At 38.7% G+C, this 19,207-nt stretch overlaps 1 protein-coding gene across 5 annotated transcripts in view; it reads left to right on the forward strand.

Annotated features, from left to right (window-relative positions):
• septin8.L (septin 8 L homeolog) overlaps positions 1 to 19,207 on the forward strand; it is a 67,300-nt gene that overhangs the window by 41,762 nt on the left and 6,331 nt on the right. Inside the window, exons 4-10 of one of the 5 annotated variants that reach the window (XM_041585154.1) lie at positions 2,551 to 2,737; positions 4,912 to 5,073; positions 6,870 to 6,966; positions 7,448 to 7,616; positions 9,521 to 9,653; positions 10,482 to 10,672; positions 12,005 to 12,851. In XM_041585154.1, coding sequence (XP_041441088.1) covers positions 2,551 to 2,737; positions 4,912 to 5,073; positions 6,870 to 6,966; positions 7,448 to 7,616; positions 9,521 to 9,653; positions 10,482 to 10,672; positions 12,005 to 12,017 — 952 coding nt within the window. In that variant the 3' untranslated portion in view covers positions 12,018 to 12,851. 5 annotated transcript variants of the gene reach the window in all.

Genomic DNA, 19,207 nt, shown 5'->3' on the forward strand with positions numbered 1-19,207 from the left:
ACCCCTTTGTCCTAGGCTGTATATTGCCTGTTCTAGGTGACTAAAAACCACATTTTATCCAGCCTAAAATTAGGTAAATAAAGGTGATTGCTCTGTCTTCTGGAGAAGTATTTGTGCAGACTGGAGCTGAATAGCAGACTCTCACTTCCTAGAGAAATAAATCACAGGGAAGTCTCACATGTTTCCCAGTAAGTCTTGGCACTGCTATGAGGTGTCTGTGGGTTTTCTGTATTAATAACCCATCGTTTATGTATACAGTATTCATGAAGTCATGTGCCCTCCACCGCTGCTTTAGGGAACGTTGCAGACAAAGACAAGAATGGAGCAGTTCCATTAATCTGAGAAACCATGACACTGTATCACTGCAAGCTCTTTTTTTCTCTTCTTATACTCTGTTGTATCTTTGAGTGAAGTTTTCTTACATATTACACTTCTTAGACAAAAGGGGTCATTTACTAATGCCCCAGACCCAAATTGTATCCAGGGAATATGCCACAGTCTGCCAAATTAAGTGTCTGAGCCATGGTTCTTAAAGGATTGGTAGTATGACGTAGAGAGTGATATTCTGAGACAATTTGCAATTAGTTTTCATTTTTTATTATTTGTAGTTTTTGATTTTTTGCTAGGGTCCAAATTACCCTAGCAACCATGCATTGATTTGAATAAGAGACTGGAATATGAAGAAGAGAGGGCCTGCATAGAAAGATGAGTAATAAAAAGTAGCAATAACAATAAATGTGTAGCCTTACAGAGCATTTGCTTTTTAGGTGGGGTCAATGACCCCCATTTGAAAGCTGGAAAGGCAAATAATTCAAAAACTCTAAAAAATAAACAATGAAGACTAATTAAAAAGTTGCTTAGAATTAGCCATTACTTACTAAATTTTAAGTAAATGGTGAACCACCCCTTTAATTCACAAAGGGCATAACCCGAGGGGCAAGGTGCAAAAGACAGGGCACTTTGTTAAAGGGCCGGGATGACATTGCACATCTCATTGCTGTGAGGGTTTTAGGAGATTTCTTTTGTCTGCTCTACTTACCCTTTGTTCATTGCATCATGTCTCAAGTCACAGCAGGTTACTGAGATTGAACAAAAAGCTTTAGCATCCTCACTCACTGTTACACGTTGGTTACAGGCTGCTTTATTAAAAAAATACATGAATAAAGAAAAGAGGGTAGGTGGGTACATAAAAAGAAAGTGGGTGCATATTGTTTTCTTAGTGAGAAAACATTATCCCCTAGAAACCAAAGCGCAGGTTACTTTCTAAGCCTGAGATCTGCACAACTATAAGTGTAAATAGAAACACAAAAATAACAAAGACCATTTGCAGTTAGTCTTAGAATTCTGATGGCTATATCGTTGTCAAAGTTGAACAAGCCATTTAAATAGCTCCCACAATCTAATGCTTATAATGGTCAGAGGTTAAAGCGATACTGACACGTTCCTATTGAGGCTTTGAGGGAAAATATTCCAGGTGCAGCACCTACTCCATCAAAAATCAACAGACTGTAGGGGTCAGCGCTTAAAAGCTAGGGAAAATCAGAATATAGCAAATAGAGAACTTATGGTGTAGTATTTCTTGGAGAGTTTTAGTACAACACCTTCACCTATTCATGCACTATGCAATATTGTGTTCCTGTTTTATATTAAAACACCAAGTGCTGATGATCGGTGGGTACTCACAAAAGTTTCAAATTAAATTCAGCATATATCAAAAGAGAAGGGAAACGGAAAGGCTGCCTGATGGAATCTGCTGCAGATAGATAATCGTGTAAAACCTTTAATACTTTAAAAATCAATTACACATTTATACATAAAAGTAGTTTACATACCATATACATGAATTTAAATACTTTGCCTTGGTGACTGTTGACATCATCCCCAAGCGCCGAGGAACCTACACGTGGAGGGGAAGACACTGCGGGTCGGAGTCAAACCACTGACACTACGGTTTCTTTGAAAACCACAGACGAGAAGCAAGAAAAAGGGGTGATATGATATGCTCAATCTTAACCACAAAATTGTGAGTGCATTGTTTTATAGAGATTTTTAAAGTAATAAAGGTTTTACACTATTCTCATATTCCACATCTATCTGCAGCAGATTCCATCGGGAAGCCTTTCCGTTTCCGTTCTCTGTTGATATATGCTGAATTTAATTTGAAACGTTTGTGAGTACCCACCCATCATCAGCACGTGGTGTTTAAATATAAAACAGGAACACAATATTGCATAGTGCATGAATAGGTGAAGGTGTTGAACTACCACTCTCCAAGAAATACTACACCATAAGTTCTCTATTTGCTAAATTCTGATTTTCCCTAGCTTTTTAGCGCTGATCCCTACAGATTTTTGGTTGATTTTTTGTTGAATTTTATGCTCGAGGAGAACAAGTTTTTTTGAGTCGGATTAAAGGGGAAGCTCCAGAGACTTTGGACACTTTTGCTTTTAGCATATCTTGATACTGACACGTTCCTATGATTTTTTTTTAAACAATGTAAAAATAGTCTTAGGAGACATAACCAGAGCTTTACATGGTATCTTTGTGCAGTTACAGGTCAGTTGTTGACTACATTGATACTCAGTTTGAAAATTATTTGCAAGAAGAGCTCAAGATCCGCCGTTCCCTATTCAACTTCCACGACTCCAGGATACACGTGTGCCTTTACTTCATCACACCCACTGGGCACTCTCTAAAGTCACTAGATCTGGTCACCATGAAGAAGCTGGACAGTAAGGTACCAGGATCTCCATCAACCAAACAACCTTTACTTCTCCACTCTGTTGTAGCTCTCTTTTTCTTCACCCTTCTGTCCTTTTCAACCTGTCCCCCCCCCCAATGAGATGTAACATGTTTCTTCTCCCAGGTATCATGTGCTTCACCCTTCAGAACTCTTTAAGGCAGGGGTGCCCAAAAGGTAGATCAGGTTCTACAAGTAGACCTTTAGCTGGTGATCGGTAGATCTCAAGACTTTTCCAAGACAAGATTCTCAGTGTGTCTGCACCATGGTGGACACTGTGCCTGAGTGTGCACAGGAGCCGGAAAAATCAGCTGTTTCTCAGCCTGTATCTATACACACTTGCCTTTTTAATTTGTTTATTTATTTTCTCTCTCCACCCCTAACCCTTTATACTGCTCTTTTCATTTCCACACTTGTTTCCCAAGACCTGTGAAGCTGTCAGTATAGGCTGCATTGGTGGCAGTGAATAGAGCGGATACACTGAGTCATGGGCAAGTGCTGGCCCAGGGCTGCTTTTCTCAAATATTACTTTAGGGACTGCACAGTAGTAAAATAATACATTTAGAAAGGAACAGCTGGAAATGCAACCTTTGCTCACCAGCGTTTTTCATTATCTATTAAGCTGGTGCTTCTCGCAGGGACTGGAGACCATTGTAGCTTACTCATTACCAGCCTTAAAGGAGAACTAAAGCTTAAAGGGATACTGTCATGGGAAAAAAAATAATTTTCAAAATGAATCAGTTAATAGTGCTGCTCCAGCAGAATTCTGCACTGAAATCCATTTCTCAAAAGAGCAAACAAATTTTTTTATATTCAATTTTGAAATCTGACATGGGGCTAGACATTTTGTCAATTTCCCAGCTGCCCCAAGTCATGTGACTTGTGCTCTGATAAACTTCAATCACTCTTTACTGCTGTACTGCAAGTTGGAGTGATATCACCCCCCTCCCTTCCCCCCCCCCAGCAGCCAAACAAAAGAACAATGGGAAGGTAACCAGATAGCAGCTCCCTAACACAAGATAACAGCTGCCTGGTAGATCTAAGAACAACACTCAATAGTAAAAACCCATGTCCCACTGAGACACATTCAGTTACATTGAGAAGGAAAAACAGCAGCCTGCCAGAAAGCATTTCTCTCCTAATGTGCAGGCACAAGTCACATGACCAGGGGCAGCTGGGAAATTGACAAAATGTCTAGCCCCATGTCAGATTTCAAAATTGAATATAAAAAAATCTGTTTGCTCTTTTGAGAAATGAATTTCAGTGCAGAATTCTGCTGGAGCAGCAGTATTAACTGATGTGTTTTGAAAAAAACATGTTTTCCGATGACAGTATCCCTTTAACTAAAGTACCAGCCCAAGGCCACAACCCTTTAGCAGGGAAGACCTGTGCCTCCAAAGATGTCTCAGTAGCTCCCCATTTTCTTTTCTGCTGATTCACTGCACAAGCTCTGTGCTGCTGTCACTTACTGAGCTTAGGGACCCACTCACAATATACAGTACACATAGAATAGAAATGTCACAATATAAGGCTGATTAGTAATTAATACAGATATTTACTATATGGGAGCACAGAAACCAGTGCAACTAGCATCAGAATTTAATAATCAGCCCTGTAGCATCAGCTTATATTACAGACAAACCTCATTTTCTGCTCGATAATTTGCAACATGCAATAGTTAAGACCTGAGAGTTTGGGTGGCTGTACCATCAAACAAAAACCCACTGTTTTGACCAGAAAAGATTATTCGCATCAGACCTGAAGATGTCATGGGCACATGTATATGTCGGCATCCTTTTAATATTCTAGATCAGCATTTTGGTGTGTTACGTGGCATTTAACTTGGTCAATATATGATGTTGGTTTTGCTATCATTATTTATATGTTCTAAGCAAGTCTGAATAGCCTTATCTAATCTTACTGCAAAGATGTAAACTGCTCACACCATTGTTTAACATAGCGTAAGGCTTTATATTGTAAAAGCCAAACTTGAGTTTTTATTCACACATTTGCCTTAAAGATTTTGGCTTGCAGTATTAGCTGTTACACATTTTGGCTGCCTCCCACCATCTGGGAATAATAATTGCTATTGAAACCAAATGCTGCTTTGTAGTAAGTGGGAGGTAAGCCCATCAATCTGCCTTTCTCACACTCATCGCTCTGTCCCGCAGGTTAATATTATTCCCATTATAGCCAAAGCCGACACTATTTCCAAGAGTGAACTCCACAAGTTCAAAATCAAGATCATGAGTGAACTGGTCAGCAATGGAGTTCAGATCTACCAGTTCCCTACAGACGATGATGCAGTGGCAGAGATCAACTCTGTAATGAATGTAAGTACTCCGTTCTGAGCAATATCATCCATCAGCTAACAGGCAAAGGTTTTATACCTTGTTAGGTTCAGCTTCCCTTTTGAGCACCACTGGTTATTCAGGCTGATGTTCGCTTAGAGCAAGTTTAGAAATACATATGGAAACCTCATTGGATCCCTAACCCACTAATAATCCAGGACTATACAGGTCAGATAACACTTCAACTCTTATACTTACTGGCCTTCAGGCAAGGAACCTATAGAAGTTTTGGTCCAAACCTTATTCACATCTGCAGACCTTCCCCTGATTTCATCAGCCTATATAAAGCTGGACATACATTCCCACATTTTGTCAGGCATTTTGGCCAATGTTGACTGTCCTACCTGACTGTGTTTGCAAGTATGTCACCTGTAAAGGGGGAGAGCCGTCTCAGCAGAGTAGATACATATTTTTTTGCCCCTATGTGGACTGGTAGGTTATTGAAGACTATTTAACGGTATACCTGTTTTTTATACAACCAAACCAGGAATTAAAAAATAAGCACCTGCTTTGAGGCCGTTAAGAGCAACATCCAAGGGGTTGGTCACGAGCAACTGCTTGGGAAATGCTAAAATACATGATAGAGCTATGGAATTTAAAAAAAAAAAATTGTCAGTCTCGGCTGTTGGGCTGATATTTTCTCAATCTTACTTTGTCCTCTAAACCTCTGGGGCCATCTTCTGACAGTGGTTGGTATAGCGGTTACTCTTATACACCATAGCAGAAGTGGAAAGAAGAACAGAATTGAGAAATTTGAGAATTGTTTAAAGGCTTGAATACTTTGCAAGGCACTGTGCAGTTTTGTACATTTCTGTGCTCTATACATAACTGAACATTTAATTCTTGCCAAAGAATAACATAAGAAAGTCCAGTAATGGGGATTGGCGGTATCTGGCAAACACCAGGTAGGCTGGAGGGGGGCTATGTTAATAATAACTGAACGGGGGAGGGGGCTATGTTAATAATAATTGAACGGGGGAGGGGGCTATGTTAATAATAACTGAACGGGGGAGGGGGCTATGTTAATAATAACTGAAAAACAGATATCACAAATATTATCTTTGCACCATGTGCTCTGTAAAGCTAGATCACATTTATGCCAGATATATCCCATACAGTAAATTTAAAGCAAAAAATTGTATTTCCTCCTTTTATCTGTAATAATCAGTAGCTTGCACTCAATAGTAACTAAGCCACATGAATCCATGTTCGTGTCAAAACAAGCCTATTGAGTTTAAATTAAGTTAATTTTTTCTAGAAGGTATTAAGGTCTGGTGATCCAGATTACAGAAAGATCCCTTATCTGAAAAACCCCAGGTCCGCAACATTCTGTATGATTGATTGCGGTCAAAATATGCTGAAATATATTTTACTTTTTCACTGGCGACATTATATCCAAAGCATGTTTTAAATACAATAGAACCCCCATTTTAAGTTTTTCAGGGGACCAGAAAAAAATGGTGTAAAAATGTATTATGCATAATATATAGGTGGGACCACAAAACAACAAAGTAAAATGAGAGAAAACTGAAATTCAGGGGATGTATAATGGGGGTTCTGCTGTATTTAACAAAAAAATCTCCCAATCAGTGAGCTTCTTATTACAGACAATACTGCTTTGGATCCCAGTATTAGCCCCTCGAAGAGCATTAGTACTGTAGTTCGTGAATACAATATTTGCATGTAGCGTTTTGTGAATTTCTCTTTCATGTCTTTAGTTATATTTCTATTTCATAAGGTTGTAAATATTAATAGTGAATGCTGTTTTTTATTTGTAGGCTCACCTGCCCTTCGCTGTAGTTGGGAGCACAGAGGAGGTGAAAGTAGGAAATAAACTTGTGAGAGCCAGGCAGTATCCTTGGGGAGTAGTACAAGGTATGTCTGTAGCTATTTAAAAAAAAAATTCTGATTTACTCCCCCCCACCATTAATTTGAATGGAATGAGGAAACATGCAGACTACACTGCTAACACTTTAGATATTAAAGCACAACTCTTAAGTGTTATGGCACCCTAGCAGCTTTAACACTGTTCCTGATTGTAGTTTAAATAAAAACTTCCCAAACGGCATAGATCACGTGAAAATCTGATCTGTGAGTAAAACACAACATTTAACAGGAACAATCAATTTGACTTGTAATAAATCTTCCCCTTTTCTATGAATGAAAACAAAAGTCACTAACTACCAACCCTAAAACTCTTCAGATCATGGTAGGTCATGCAGTTTAACATTGTAGGTGTCTTGCATGTCTGCTTTATTTGCTAGTGCGGTAAAACTACATGCACAACACTGCTTAATTTTTTTTAACAGATTAAATATGTACATTATTATTTTTTTCATTACCTGCTGAAATGTAGTTGAAAATGAGAGCCACTGTGATTTTGTGAAGCTGAGGGAGATGTTGATTCGGGTTAACATGGAAGACCTGAGAGAGCAGACTCACACCCGGCATTATGAGCTGTACAGGCGGTGCAAGCTGGAAGAGATGGGCTTCAAGGACAATGATCCCGACACACAGCCATTCAGGTACCTCCTGGTAATGTCCAGATGCAGAAAAATGAATCCAAGGAGAAGGAAAAGTAAAATGCCAAAATGTAAAGCTGGCCATAGACGTAAAGATTTGTACGATTTTCGGACCAGTGTGTGGAGAGTCCCGACATTTTTCGTCCGGCGGAAATCGGTCGTTCGGTACGATCTGCATGTATTGCCGATCGTATGATTCTCAGTCTGAGACTGTCACCAGCTTTGTCGGACATAACTTTCATACGATTGCTGTCAGGGGCAGAACATCGGCTGATCTGTTCTTTTGTACTTTATTTGATCTGAATGGTTAGTGGCAGGTCAGGAGATGGGGAAGTCCAATCGTTCGGATCTTTGCATTTATGGCCAGCTTTAGGCAGCACCCAGTGATTAGGATTTCTACTAGGATTTCTTGTTTGCTGAAAACTGTACTGATCCAGAGTACTTCTAAAAGTGCAATGATGCCATCTTCTTCTTTTGGATCTTCATCTGTGTTCCAGTCCTGGTCTGTATACACAGTAGAGTGGAAAGCTGATCTTAGGAACAAAAAGCCTGCTTTTCACTCTACTGCTCATACAGCCCAGGCCCAAAGAAAAGATGGAAAAAGCAGAAGATGACATGGTGCTCTTACAGAAGTACTCCGGGCAGATGCAGTTTCCAGCCAGGGGTCTCAGGTAAGTGATTATAATCACTGGGGGTATGGTTTATCTAACATTTGACTCTTCCTTTTAGTTTAAGGAAGAATTGAATGAATACCCCAGTCTCATGTAAAGTTTTATCAACAATTTGGTGTTGTGTGTTACTGAGAAAAGCATTTATAATAACTAAATACCAGCCATCAGCCAGCACTGCTATAGTAAAAGTTCTGGACAAATGAGGTGCTTTGCTTTGATTTAATACACATCAACCATCACACCAAATTCACTCAGGTTGGGATGAAACAAAGGAATACTTTGAGATGAATAGCATTAAATGACATACGGATATAACCGTTCATGAATAATCTTTCAGGTAGATGTGATAGCTTCCCTCTATAGCAGGGTTTTCCCTAACTATGGGGCTTGCTCCCGCAGGGAGTCTCATATTAGTGATCTTTACTTCATACCCTCCATTCAGCTGGAACTACAGTATGGTCACTAATAACAAGTAAACATCAGTAACATTGTAAGGAGCTAAGGCATCTGAACAAATATTGTGCTTTAAATGCTGCAAACTTTGTGTTTACATTCCAATACTGTAATAAGTGAAAGCAAACTACACAATTCCTGCCCTTGGGGAGTGCTTGTGCATTTTGTATTGAAAGCTCTCACAAGCAAGGCACTCATCACCTTATACACCAGTTTGTAGTGTTTGTATATATCACTATTCTTGTGCAGCGGAATGTGACCGCATTTGTATTTCCAGATCACAATAAAAAGACAGTACAGCATTGTTGGTAGTACCGTTCAACATTACTCTTGCTTATTCTCCATTAGATGCTTCTCCAATGAGTTCCTCATATGATAGAAGTTTCTGCAAGCCCCTTCTGTTTGTACAATGGGTCTACACCCTGTAGGTTACCTGTAAGTGTGGTTTGGTTGTCACCTCTGCACCTGATGAGCTGAAAGGACACAGAGCAAAGTATACATTATACAGCAGTGTTTATTAAAATGTTTTAAAAGGACCCACATTTAGTTGGAGAATCAGCTTTGGAACACAAAAATTGGTTTAAAATAGCTATTCAGCATGTTTTAATAACAATTTCATTAACCTTTCACTGTATCCCCAGGTAATGGGGTTTATACATGCAGTCAAAGCAACTGTTTAAAGCCATGAAACATTTCCCATTTATTGGTGTAAAAAAGACCCTTGCTGGGTGAGTGTATTTAAATAGCTCTCACAAGATCTCATTGAATATTGTACATTTTTAGCCTTCAAGAGACTTATGAAGCCAAAAGAAAAGAGTTCTTATCCGAGTTACAGAGAAAGGAGGAGGAAATGCGGCAGATGTTTGTAAATAAGGTGAAGGAAACAGAGGCCGAACTAAAAGAGAGGGAACGGGAGGTAAGTCCTAGCAAGTTTCTAACTAGTTACTCAGTTGGAAGCTATGGCGTTATGTGTGTGTTTGTGTTCAAGTTGTTAGACAGCAATTAGAGGGATGTAGCCTCTGTATCAGTCAGAACTTTAAGCACCAGCTTTTACTCACTTGAAAGTGTGGATTATAAACATAAATTATACATTAAAAGAAGTTCACAGCTCACAGACAATCCTATCGTCAAATAGTAGAGAAGATGCCTCTACTGGAGAAAGCAGCTAAATGACCCAATAGAGTCTATTTTAGGATTACATCTATTGGCTCAACCCCCCCCCCCCTGTTGAATATATGAAATGAACACATTTATGCAGTGTCTCTTCTGGAAAACCAGCTATGAACATGGCTGCCCCTTTGTTTTTTAAATAAAATCAATGAACTGTTTACACGTAGAGGCAGATTTATCAAGGGTCGAATTTCGAGGGTTTGAAGTATTTTTTAAAGAGACAGTACTTCGATTATAGAATGGTCGAGCGATTTTTACTTCGAATCGTTTGTATCATTGGATCCGATCGAATTTGACCAATTCGATGGTCGAAGTACCCAAAAAAATACTTTGAAATTCGATTTTTTTTTTTCCCATTAGAATTATTCACTCGAGCTTAAAAATCCCCCCCGTAGTGTAATTGTTTTGTAATTTAAATTTGCAATCCATAGACAAGTTTTGGCTGATCCTGCTCAAGTCCATGTGTAGTGCTGCCATAGCCTGAGAGGGCGGCGATTTACTGCAACACTGCTCTTTTGAAGAAAAATATAGTTTGTATACCTTGTCACATCATTGCCTGTTTCCCTAATTCCAGCTGCAAGAAAAGTTCATGCAGCTGAAGAGGATACACCAAGAAGAGTCAAAGAAGGTGGAAGACAAAAGGAGAGACTTAGAGGAAGAAATGAATTCCTTTAACAGACGGAAAGCCGCCATGGAAGCTCTCCAGTCCCAGTCATTCCAGGCCACCTCCCAGCAACCTCTGAAGAAAGACAAAGATCGGAAAAAGTAAGTTATTTTGTCCTACAGAAACCTTACTAACATCGTTAATGCCGCTGCCAAGCTTGTTATCTAATACTAATCATTTCCCTTTAACTTTGTTTTTATAGCACTGCATATCATGGTTAGTTCAGTAGTGTAGTTTGTATGGATACATAGACCTTATCATTAAAGACACTAACCACAAAAGTGTTTCTCACGGTTTACTGAAGGATATACATGGTTTTGTGAGGACAAGTGTGGGAATAAGGCAGGAATAATGTCTATCTAATATGTAGACATGAACCCAGACCCATGTTTTCACTTGCTTGGATGTACTACTTAACCCACAAACCCATCATATAGACATTTCTTTAGAGAGACTCCCTATGTGAACGAGGAGGCTTAAGTGCTCTGCCCCAAGCCTTCACTATAAGGAAGCGGACATCACTGAATTGTTTTGTATGGTAGGCACTCAAAGAGCAGTCCTCCAGTAGTAGTAGTAAAAAACAGGTCTTTTTATTGAGGTACAAGCGTGGATCACAGCCTTGCGCGTTTTGTGTTCTCACAACACGAGCCTATGATTAAGTGTTGTGAGAACACGAAACGCATAAGGCAGTGATCCACGCTTGTACCTCAATTAAAAGACCTGTTTTTTTACTACTACAGCCTGGAAGACTGCTCTTTTAGTGCCTACCCTACAAAACAGTACGGTGATTAACCCACCTGCCTTGAAGGGATATGTAGGCTGGAGGGGTTGCAGAAAAAGCTAAGTTTAGAACCAACCCACAACTCAGCCACTATTTGCTTAGCACTGTGGGTACCTGCCCTGTTGCTGGAGAAAAGCCTAGTAGAAACTAACCACTTAAGAAGGAGTACGATCGTGTGTTAGTCTCTTAATGCAGCTAAAGCATTTTGAACACAGCCCAACCCATATTACTTTTATATAAAAGGCCTTCCATGTCTGCCAGATGTAACTTCCACAACTGTAATTCTATTGCATGATTTTGAGGGCCCACTATGGATGCCTGTGCTACTTGGAACTTAAAATATGCTTCACTTACTGTGGAAATGTTAACAAACATGGCTCCCGGCCAAGCAAAGGCTTTTTATTAGTGTAATGACTTGTATTACATGGGGTATTTTCCTGAAGGCAGCTCTGTCAGTATTTTTTTCCTTTCACAAGTTCAACAGTTGGCTCGACAAAGTGTTAAAATAAATAACAGCCGTACATGCAGCCTACTAATGGAAGCTTCTAACCCAAGAGCAAGCTATACTGTCTGTGTACATGGCCTGCTTCTAAACCATTGGCTTAGTATGCCTGTCTCTGCACTCTTCACATCACTTACTGTTTTCTCTTAGGATGTTCTACTAAGCATGGCCTCTCTTGACAGAAGAGAAATCTAAATCATTCACTGCATGTGGCTATATCAGGACAGAGGGATCGGTTGTAACATTTTGCAAAATTTGAGATGATTGGATGACCGGGAAGCACCGTTTGTAGGTCATGGTGTTCTGCGTGAAAACAAGAATTGTGAATACTCTAACACCTTGCACATATACCTGCTAACACTCCACTGTAAAGAGAGAGAAAAAGGCATCATGTTATGGGTTGCACTAAAAAACTACTAAAAAAATGAAGCAACCACCAGGTTGATACGTTTGCCTCTTTAAAGGTGAATGTTGGCACAGAGTTTCTGAATGTTGTGCAGCGATAGGACTTCAATAACATACACGCCAACCAACCATAGCAATAATTGTAACTACAATTTTCCGTATTCTCAGCACCACCGCTGATGGGCCACATATTTCAGCTACATACGCTGGTATATCTTTTATTGCTATACACAGACTAATTGGGTTCTACTCTGACTAGATGAGGGTTGTTGGAGAATCCAGTCTTATGACTGAAATAAGTACAAGCTGAGCCAGTAACATCTTTATCAAATTAAAAAAGGAAGAGGGGAATAATTGTACCATTCAGCTCTTAATATTTATATTTGATAGAAATGTAATACATCTGTAGTGGCCTTTTCAGGGGAACCTATTATCCAATTTAGATGCACAATAGACCCTCTTAGAACTGTGACGTAGATGAAGAAAAAGGCTAATGACACACGGGGGCTGACGAGAATCAACCCCAACACTGACATTGAGGGGCAGATTTTCAAGGGTCGAATTAAAAATGCGAAATTTAAATTTCAAATTCGACTAGGGAGTTATTCAAATTTGATTCGAGTTTTTTTTTTTTAAATTGAATTTGATTTTCAAGATTTATCGTACTCTGGCCCTAAAAAAACTGAAATTCGACTATTCGCCACCAAAAACCAGCAGAATTCCTGTTTAAGTCAATGGGAGACGTCCAGGGATAAATTTTGAGTTGTTTGCAGCCTTCCTGACATTCGAGTTTTTTCCGGTGAAAAAAAAACATATAAATTTTTTTAAATTCGAAACGTTTTCGATTTGAATCAATTTGAGTTTACGGGTCAATTTTATTCACCCGAGTTTTAAAAATTTCATTTTATTAATTTCGATTGGTTGAATTTCGAGTTCATGGGAGCTTTAAAAAATAAACAAATAAGTTGCATGAATTCGAAATTCGACCCTTGATAAATGTGCCTCTAACGGTTATTCCTTGCCTGTACCAGGAACCATTGCGTTGGCTCGGGTGCAGGCATTCACAGAGGATTTTGATGCGGAAATGCTCCAGTTTGCATTTTAGCCCCAAAATCCACTGTGTGTTCCTGCTGATGCCAAACTAAACTCAGTCCCGATTTTGACAGCTCAACCCGCAGTCCCGATTTTGACAGCTCAACCCTCAGTCCCGTTTTTGACAGCTCAACCCTCAGTCCCGATTTTGACAGCTCAACCCTCAGTCCCGATTTTGACAGCTCAACCCTCAGTCCCGATTTTGACAGCTCAACCCTCAGTCCCGATTTTGACAGCTCAACCCTCAGTCCCGATTTTGACAGCTCAACCCTCAGTCCCGATTTTGACAGCTCAACCCTCAGTCCCGATTTTAACAACTCAACCCGCAGTCCCTGGTTTGTTACTGAAATGTTCTGACTTTGTTTCATTTCCTGCAGTTAACAGCCAGAAAAAGATACAAAGTTTCTAACTTAAAGGAAACCATCACCTAAAAAAAATTCAAAATGCTATTTTATCACATTAGTCAAGCAAAATGAACTTTGATTACACTATATAAATTATGTGAATCTTGTTTCCTTTGGTCTGGGAACTCATAATTATAGCAAGCAGGCAGGAGCCATTTTGTGGACACTGTTATTAAGGCAAGCCTTGCTTGCAGAATCTTGTTTGTGCACTTGAAAAAGAGACCCGATGTCCATCCCCATGCCCTGGCTACACAATTAAACGGTAAAGAGAGTGGGGGAATGTGTGGAGAGCAGTGACATCTAGGAAGTGCTGAATGGAAAGTGAAAGTAATTGTCTGTCCCGCCTCTATGCCTAAGGCATAGAGGAGGGGCAGACAATATTTGATTCACAGCTGAGATTTTTAAATAAGCTTACAACCGCTATGAATGCTTTAATAACAAATAGAAATTGGATTTCATGTTTAATTTAAAAAGGATTTTTAATTTACAGTTTTTTATGTCTGGGTGACAGGTCCACTTTAATTTACTTTTGGCCCAGAGCCCAGAATAGATACTTGATACTTTTGTAACAATGGGAAACTGACTTGCAGCTTAAAGGACAGTTCACTTTCATTAGCAAAACTGTAATAACACAGAAAAAGCACAGAAATGTGTTCAAACTTTCATAACCCGCCAAATTTTGTAAAATGAACATGGTAATTAGGGGGGGTGTGGCCAAAAAATGGGGGTGTGGTCAAAAACTTTGCTGGGACTGATTTAGTTTTTCGAAAAACAGATCAAATGTTAGAGGTCATATTTATGCAAAAATATTGAAATTCAAAATGGTTCACAAAGCTTTAAGACCTGTAGAGCTACCATAGAGCAGCACAGAAATATAAAAAAAGAAGAGCAATTGCAAATTGTCTCAGAATATCACTGTCTGCTTCATACTAAAACTTAATGTAAAGGTATCGCACCACGACGATACAAACAGGAGTGACTTGTCATTTCCTCTAGTTGCCGATCCCATTTCTCTTTCCCTCTGTTCCACCAGTCGTTTATCGTGATTCACACATTTGTTTTGTTCCCCCTTTTTTTTTTCTGTGTTATAACGTTGGCTTTTTCTTTCTCCATTTTTTCAGTTAAGGAGGCACAGACTTACAGTGTATGTCGAGAGTGGACTTACCAGTTCATGTCATTTAACTGCATGAATTCTCACCATGCCATCTTTACTCCCTAACATTACACGAGCGGACCAAAGCTTAAAAGAAAACTTCCGTTTACAACTGCAACAAAGCAAAACAGATTTTTTTTTTTTGAAAAGTCTGCAGGTATAAAATAAGTATAGAAAGGCGCCTCTTTCTAATTATCTATGCAATAACAATGTGTATTTAAAACACTTACAAATGTATTTAATAGTTTTTAACATATCGAAGTCTTTCTCTTGGTAACCATATTGACTAAACGCAAAGACCTCCCTTTTTTTTATTGTAGGAGAACTAAAAAGAAAAAAAAAGAGACAATCCATTACATTTATCTAGAAATGTAAATATATATATCTATCTATCTATTCCCCCTTAATTGATTTGTTTTTTTTTTAGAGAGACTTGATGAGAGGAAAAGACTAAATACTATAATGGGGGATAAAATGTCACTGAAATTCCAAATACAGTATAATCCAGAGTGGTAGGACTAAATTTGGTACAAAATAAATGCATTGCAGCACTTTTTTTATTTTTTTTTAACTATAATCCATACATTTACATGAAAAAATGATTTATAAAATATTTTTGTCTGGAAGCAGTTATATTTGATGAGTATATTTGAGACAAATTGCCCGATCATGTCAGCAAATTCATATTGGTTTTTTCGTCCACGTTCTGGTTCTTTTTCCTGCATTTTCCTTATTTTGTTTTTTTTTTTGAATTTTTGTTTATTTATGAACATTTGGGAGTTTTAGGCAAAAAGGTGTTTAAGTGGACCTAAAGGCCCTTTAGTAACAGAAGGGCTTCACTATTATTTTGTTTCTTGCCATTTGAATAGCCGATGTTTTATCCGTTACTGTTGTTTTAAAATAAAATATTCCTGCAGAAATATTAGAAATCCTGCTTGAATTGTATTTAATTTTCCCTTTATTTTTTTTTTCTTTTCCTTTTGGTGTTTGTAAAGATAGGAAATAGAATAGGCGGCTAATTATTTCTTATTTATGGGCGTTTTGAGCAGGACATACACTATATACGCAGTCCGTTTTGTGTCAGGGTTTTCAAATATTTCAATTCTTAGATTGCCATTCTGTTAAGACAATTAACAAGTAAAATTACTTATTTTCTAGAAGTAAAAGTTGCTATAGGACCAGAAACTTTGTCTTTATACAGGTATGGGATCTGTTATCCAGAATGCTCGGGACCTGGGGTTTTCCTGATAACGGATCTTTCCATAATTTGGATCTTCATGCCTTAAGTCTACTAAAAACTCATGTAAACATGAAATAAACCCAATAGGCTGGTTTTGCTTCCAATAAGGATTAATTATATCTTAGTCAGGATCAAGTACAAGCTACTGTTTTATTATTACAGAGAAAAAGGAAATTATTTAAAAAAAAAAATTGGATTTGGATAAAGTGGAGTCTATGGGAGATGGGCTTTCCGTAACTCCGAGCTTTCTGGATAATGGGTTTCCGTATAACGGATCCCATACATGTACTAAATGAGGCAGAGGCAGCTGGTAGCAACATAGTAAAAAAAACAATTAAATTGAAAAAGAAAACAGTTTTCTTTTCTGTGAATGGAAATTTTTCCTAGAACACCACACATTGTTGAATTTCAGTCAGAATACATATATTTGTACTACTTGAACTAGGGATGCACTGAATCCAGCAGGATTCGGATTTGGCCGAATCGAATCCGCCTGCATATGTAAATTAGGTGTGGGAACGTGACTTTTTGTGACTTTTTGTCACAAAACAAGGAAGTAAAAAACATTTCCCCCACCTTTTCCTCCCCTAATTTGCATATGCAAATTAGGATTTGGTACGGTATTCAGCGGAATCTTTCATGGGGGAATTGCCCCGAATCGCAAAAAGTGGATTCGGTGCATCCCTAACTTGAACGCAGCTTAAAATCCAAAGGAATGTTAAATTATGTCTTATTGAACTTCGATATTGTATAGAACTGTCTGACAAAGTATCACTTACTGCTTTTGTTATATACGTCTGTGGGACAACAGAACCTGTGTCTGTGCGACTTCCATGTTGTCAGACACAAAGCACAATTGTCTTTGGTGTTTCATGTAAATCTGATGTCCCATCGTTTATGCCTATGCTGAGATTCACAGTGGGGAAGATAAAGGTAGGATGACCCCTAAATCTGTCCTCTGTATGGGAACCAAGATCACGACTGTTCATATTTAGCTTTTACTGTTTGACACTCTTGGTATCGACCAATCACACAGTACAAAACTGAAAACCTTGGTTTAAACATGCAAACAACAGGATGATATATATATATATATATATATATATATATATATATATATATATATATATATATATATATATTGTATAGATGCAGTGGGTGAGATTACTAGATAAGAATGGGGCACCATGCAGCGCTTTCACTGCAGACTTCATATTCCAATTGCTTATAGTGCTCTTCTGAGCATTGATGCAAGTTGCATTAGTAAGTAAATCTGATGTCATGATGTTGTGGCAGGAGTACTCTCTGCTGGGTCTGGCCAGGTGTGTGGACAAAGAGCTAAACGTTTCTCTGCTCAGTTCTAGCTCTTCTGTCAAATTGTGCCATTGAGTGGAGCAGAAATGCACCAGGAGACACTTCATGTATAAGTAAAGGTGGCCATACACGGGCAGATATAAGGTGCCAACTTGGCCTATTCAGACCAAGTCGTCAGTTTCTCTGCCTCTGTATAGGACCGTCCAATGGACCTTCCCGACTAATATCTGGCCAAAAATTGGTCAGGTCTTAAAATCGTATCTGGGGAGGATAGTCCTCGCACTGATGGCCTGAATTTGCTGTCATTGCAATCCAATAGTTTGACCTTCAGATCAGCACCCACCTATCAGGGAAAGATTGCAGGGTCACCAAACAAGTGGATCTTTTACTGTATGGCCAGCTTAAAGGGATACTGTTGCTGAAAAACATGTTTCATCAGTTGGTAGTGCTGCTCCAGCAGAATTCTTCACTGAAATCCATTTTTTTTTAAAAAGAGCAAACTGATTTTTTTTATATTTCATTTTGAAATCTGACATGGGGCTGTCCATTTCCCAGGTGCCTTCAACCATGTGATAAACTTCAGTCTCTCTTTACTGTTGCACTGCAAGTTGAAGTTATATCACCCCCCCCCAGCATCCCATCAGCAGAACAATGTAACCAGATAGCAGCTCCCTGACGCCTCTGCTGAAGGATTCATTTGCAGTGCTAAAAATTACTCCCTGCTTTTTTCTGCTTGGGTGATATTCTCATGACTACCACTAGGTGGGGGAGTGGTGAAGTAGAACGGGAAGGGGAGAAACAATAGCTGTCTAAAAGTAGTTCCATCCTGAAGTGCTGGCTCCTTCTCAAAGCTCAGGATCAGGCACACCAATATTACAGCTAAAAAAATAAAAAAAAATTGGTTCAAGAATAACGTTATAAATAGTGGAGTGAATTATTTGCAATGTAAACAGTCATTTAGAAATAAAAAGTAAACCATACAAATTATGACCGACTGGCTGCCTGGACAGAACAGTAGGGGGAGCTCCTGTTACAAATTCATGATAGTGTTCAGTTTGGGTGGGTTTATGTCTCTTAAATAAATAATATGTTAATAGAATATCAAAAAAGTCTGTTGCTGCAAATAAATGTATAACATGTATCTAAAAAACGATTTCCCTCTGTGGAGTTATTGGCCCTGTATTAGTGCAGAATTCACGGGTAAAGGGGTAAATGCAGCAACAGTTGAGGGCTTTGCTTAATATGTGCACTTAAAGGGGAACTCTGCCCATCTTTTCAGTGCATTTCTACAGTTCTTGGGACTTTTTGCCATTACAATGAGAGTATATACTTTTATAGGTAATATTCCTTCTTGAAGAACAGTATAAAGTGCCAGGGCTTCTTGTGCCGAGCAGATCAGGTCTTTACATTATACAGTGTTTTTCTTCTCATTATGAGCCTTAAACAGAAGCGTTACTTGATTTTCTGTTCTGTGTGATTTTATGTTATTCTTTTTTTTTTTTTTATTGGCTCCTAGCATCATCTGTTCACATTTGTACTCTTTTTGTTTTCCTATTATTAAATCTCACTTTTATTTTGCATTGTGGTGTGTGTGTGTTTATTTTGACTTTTCATTATGCACTGCCTTTTGCTGATGCTGGAGGTTTAATTTGGCTCCGAAACACTCCGTCCCACGTTCTTTGCCATCTGAAAATTTAGAAAATTGGACAGTCTCCCGATTAGACACCAGGAAACATCAAAAAAGG

The sequence above is a fragment of the Xenopus laevis genome, chromosome 3L, assembly GCF_017654675.1.
Source record: "Xenopus laevis strain J_2021 chromosome 3L, Xenopus_laevis_v10.1, whole genome shotgun sequence".
Lineage (NCBI taxonomy): Eukaryota > Metazoa > Chordata > Amphibia > Anura > Pipidae > Xenopus > Xenopus laevis.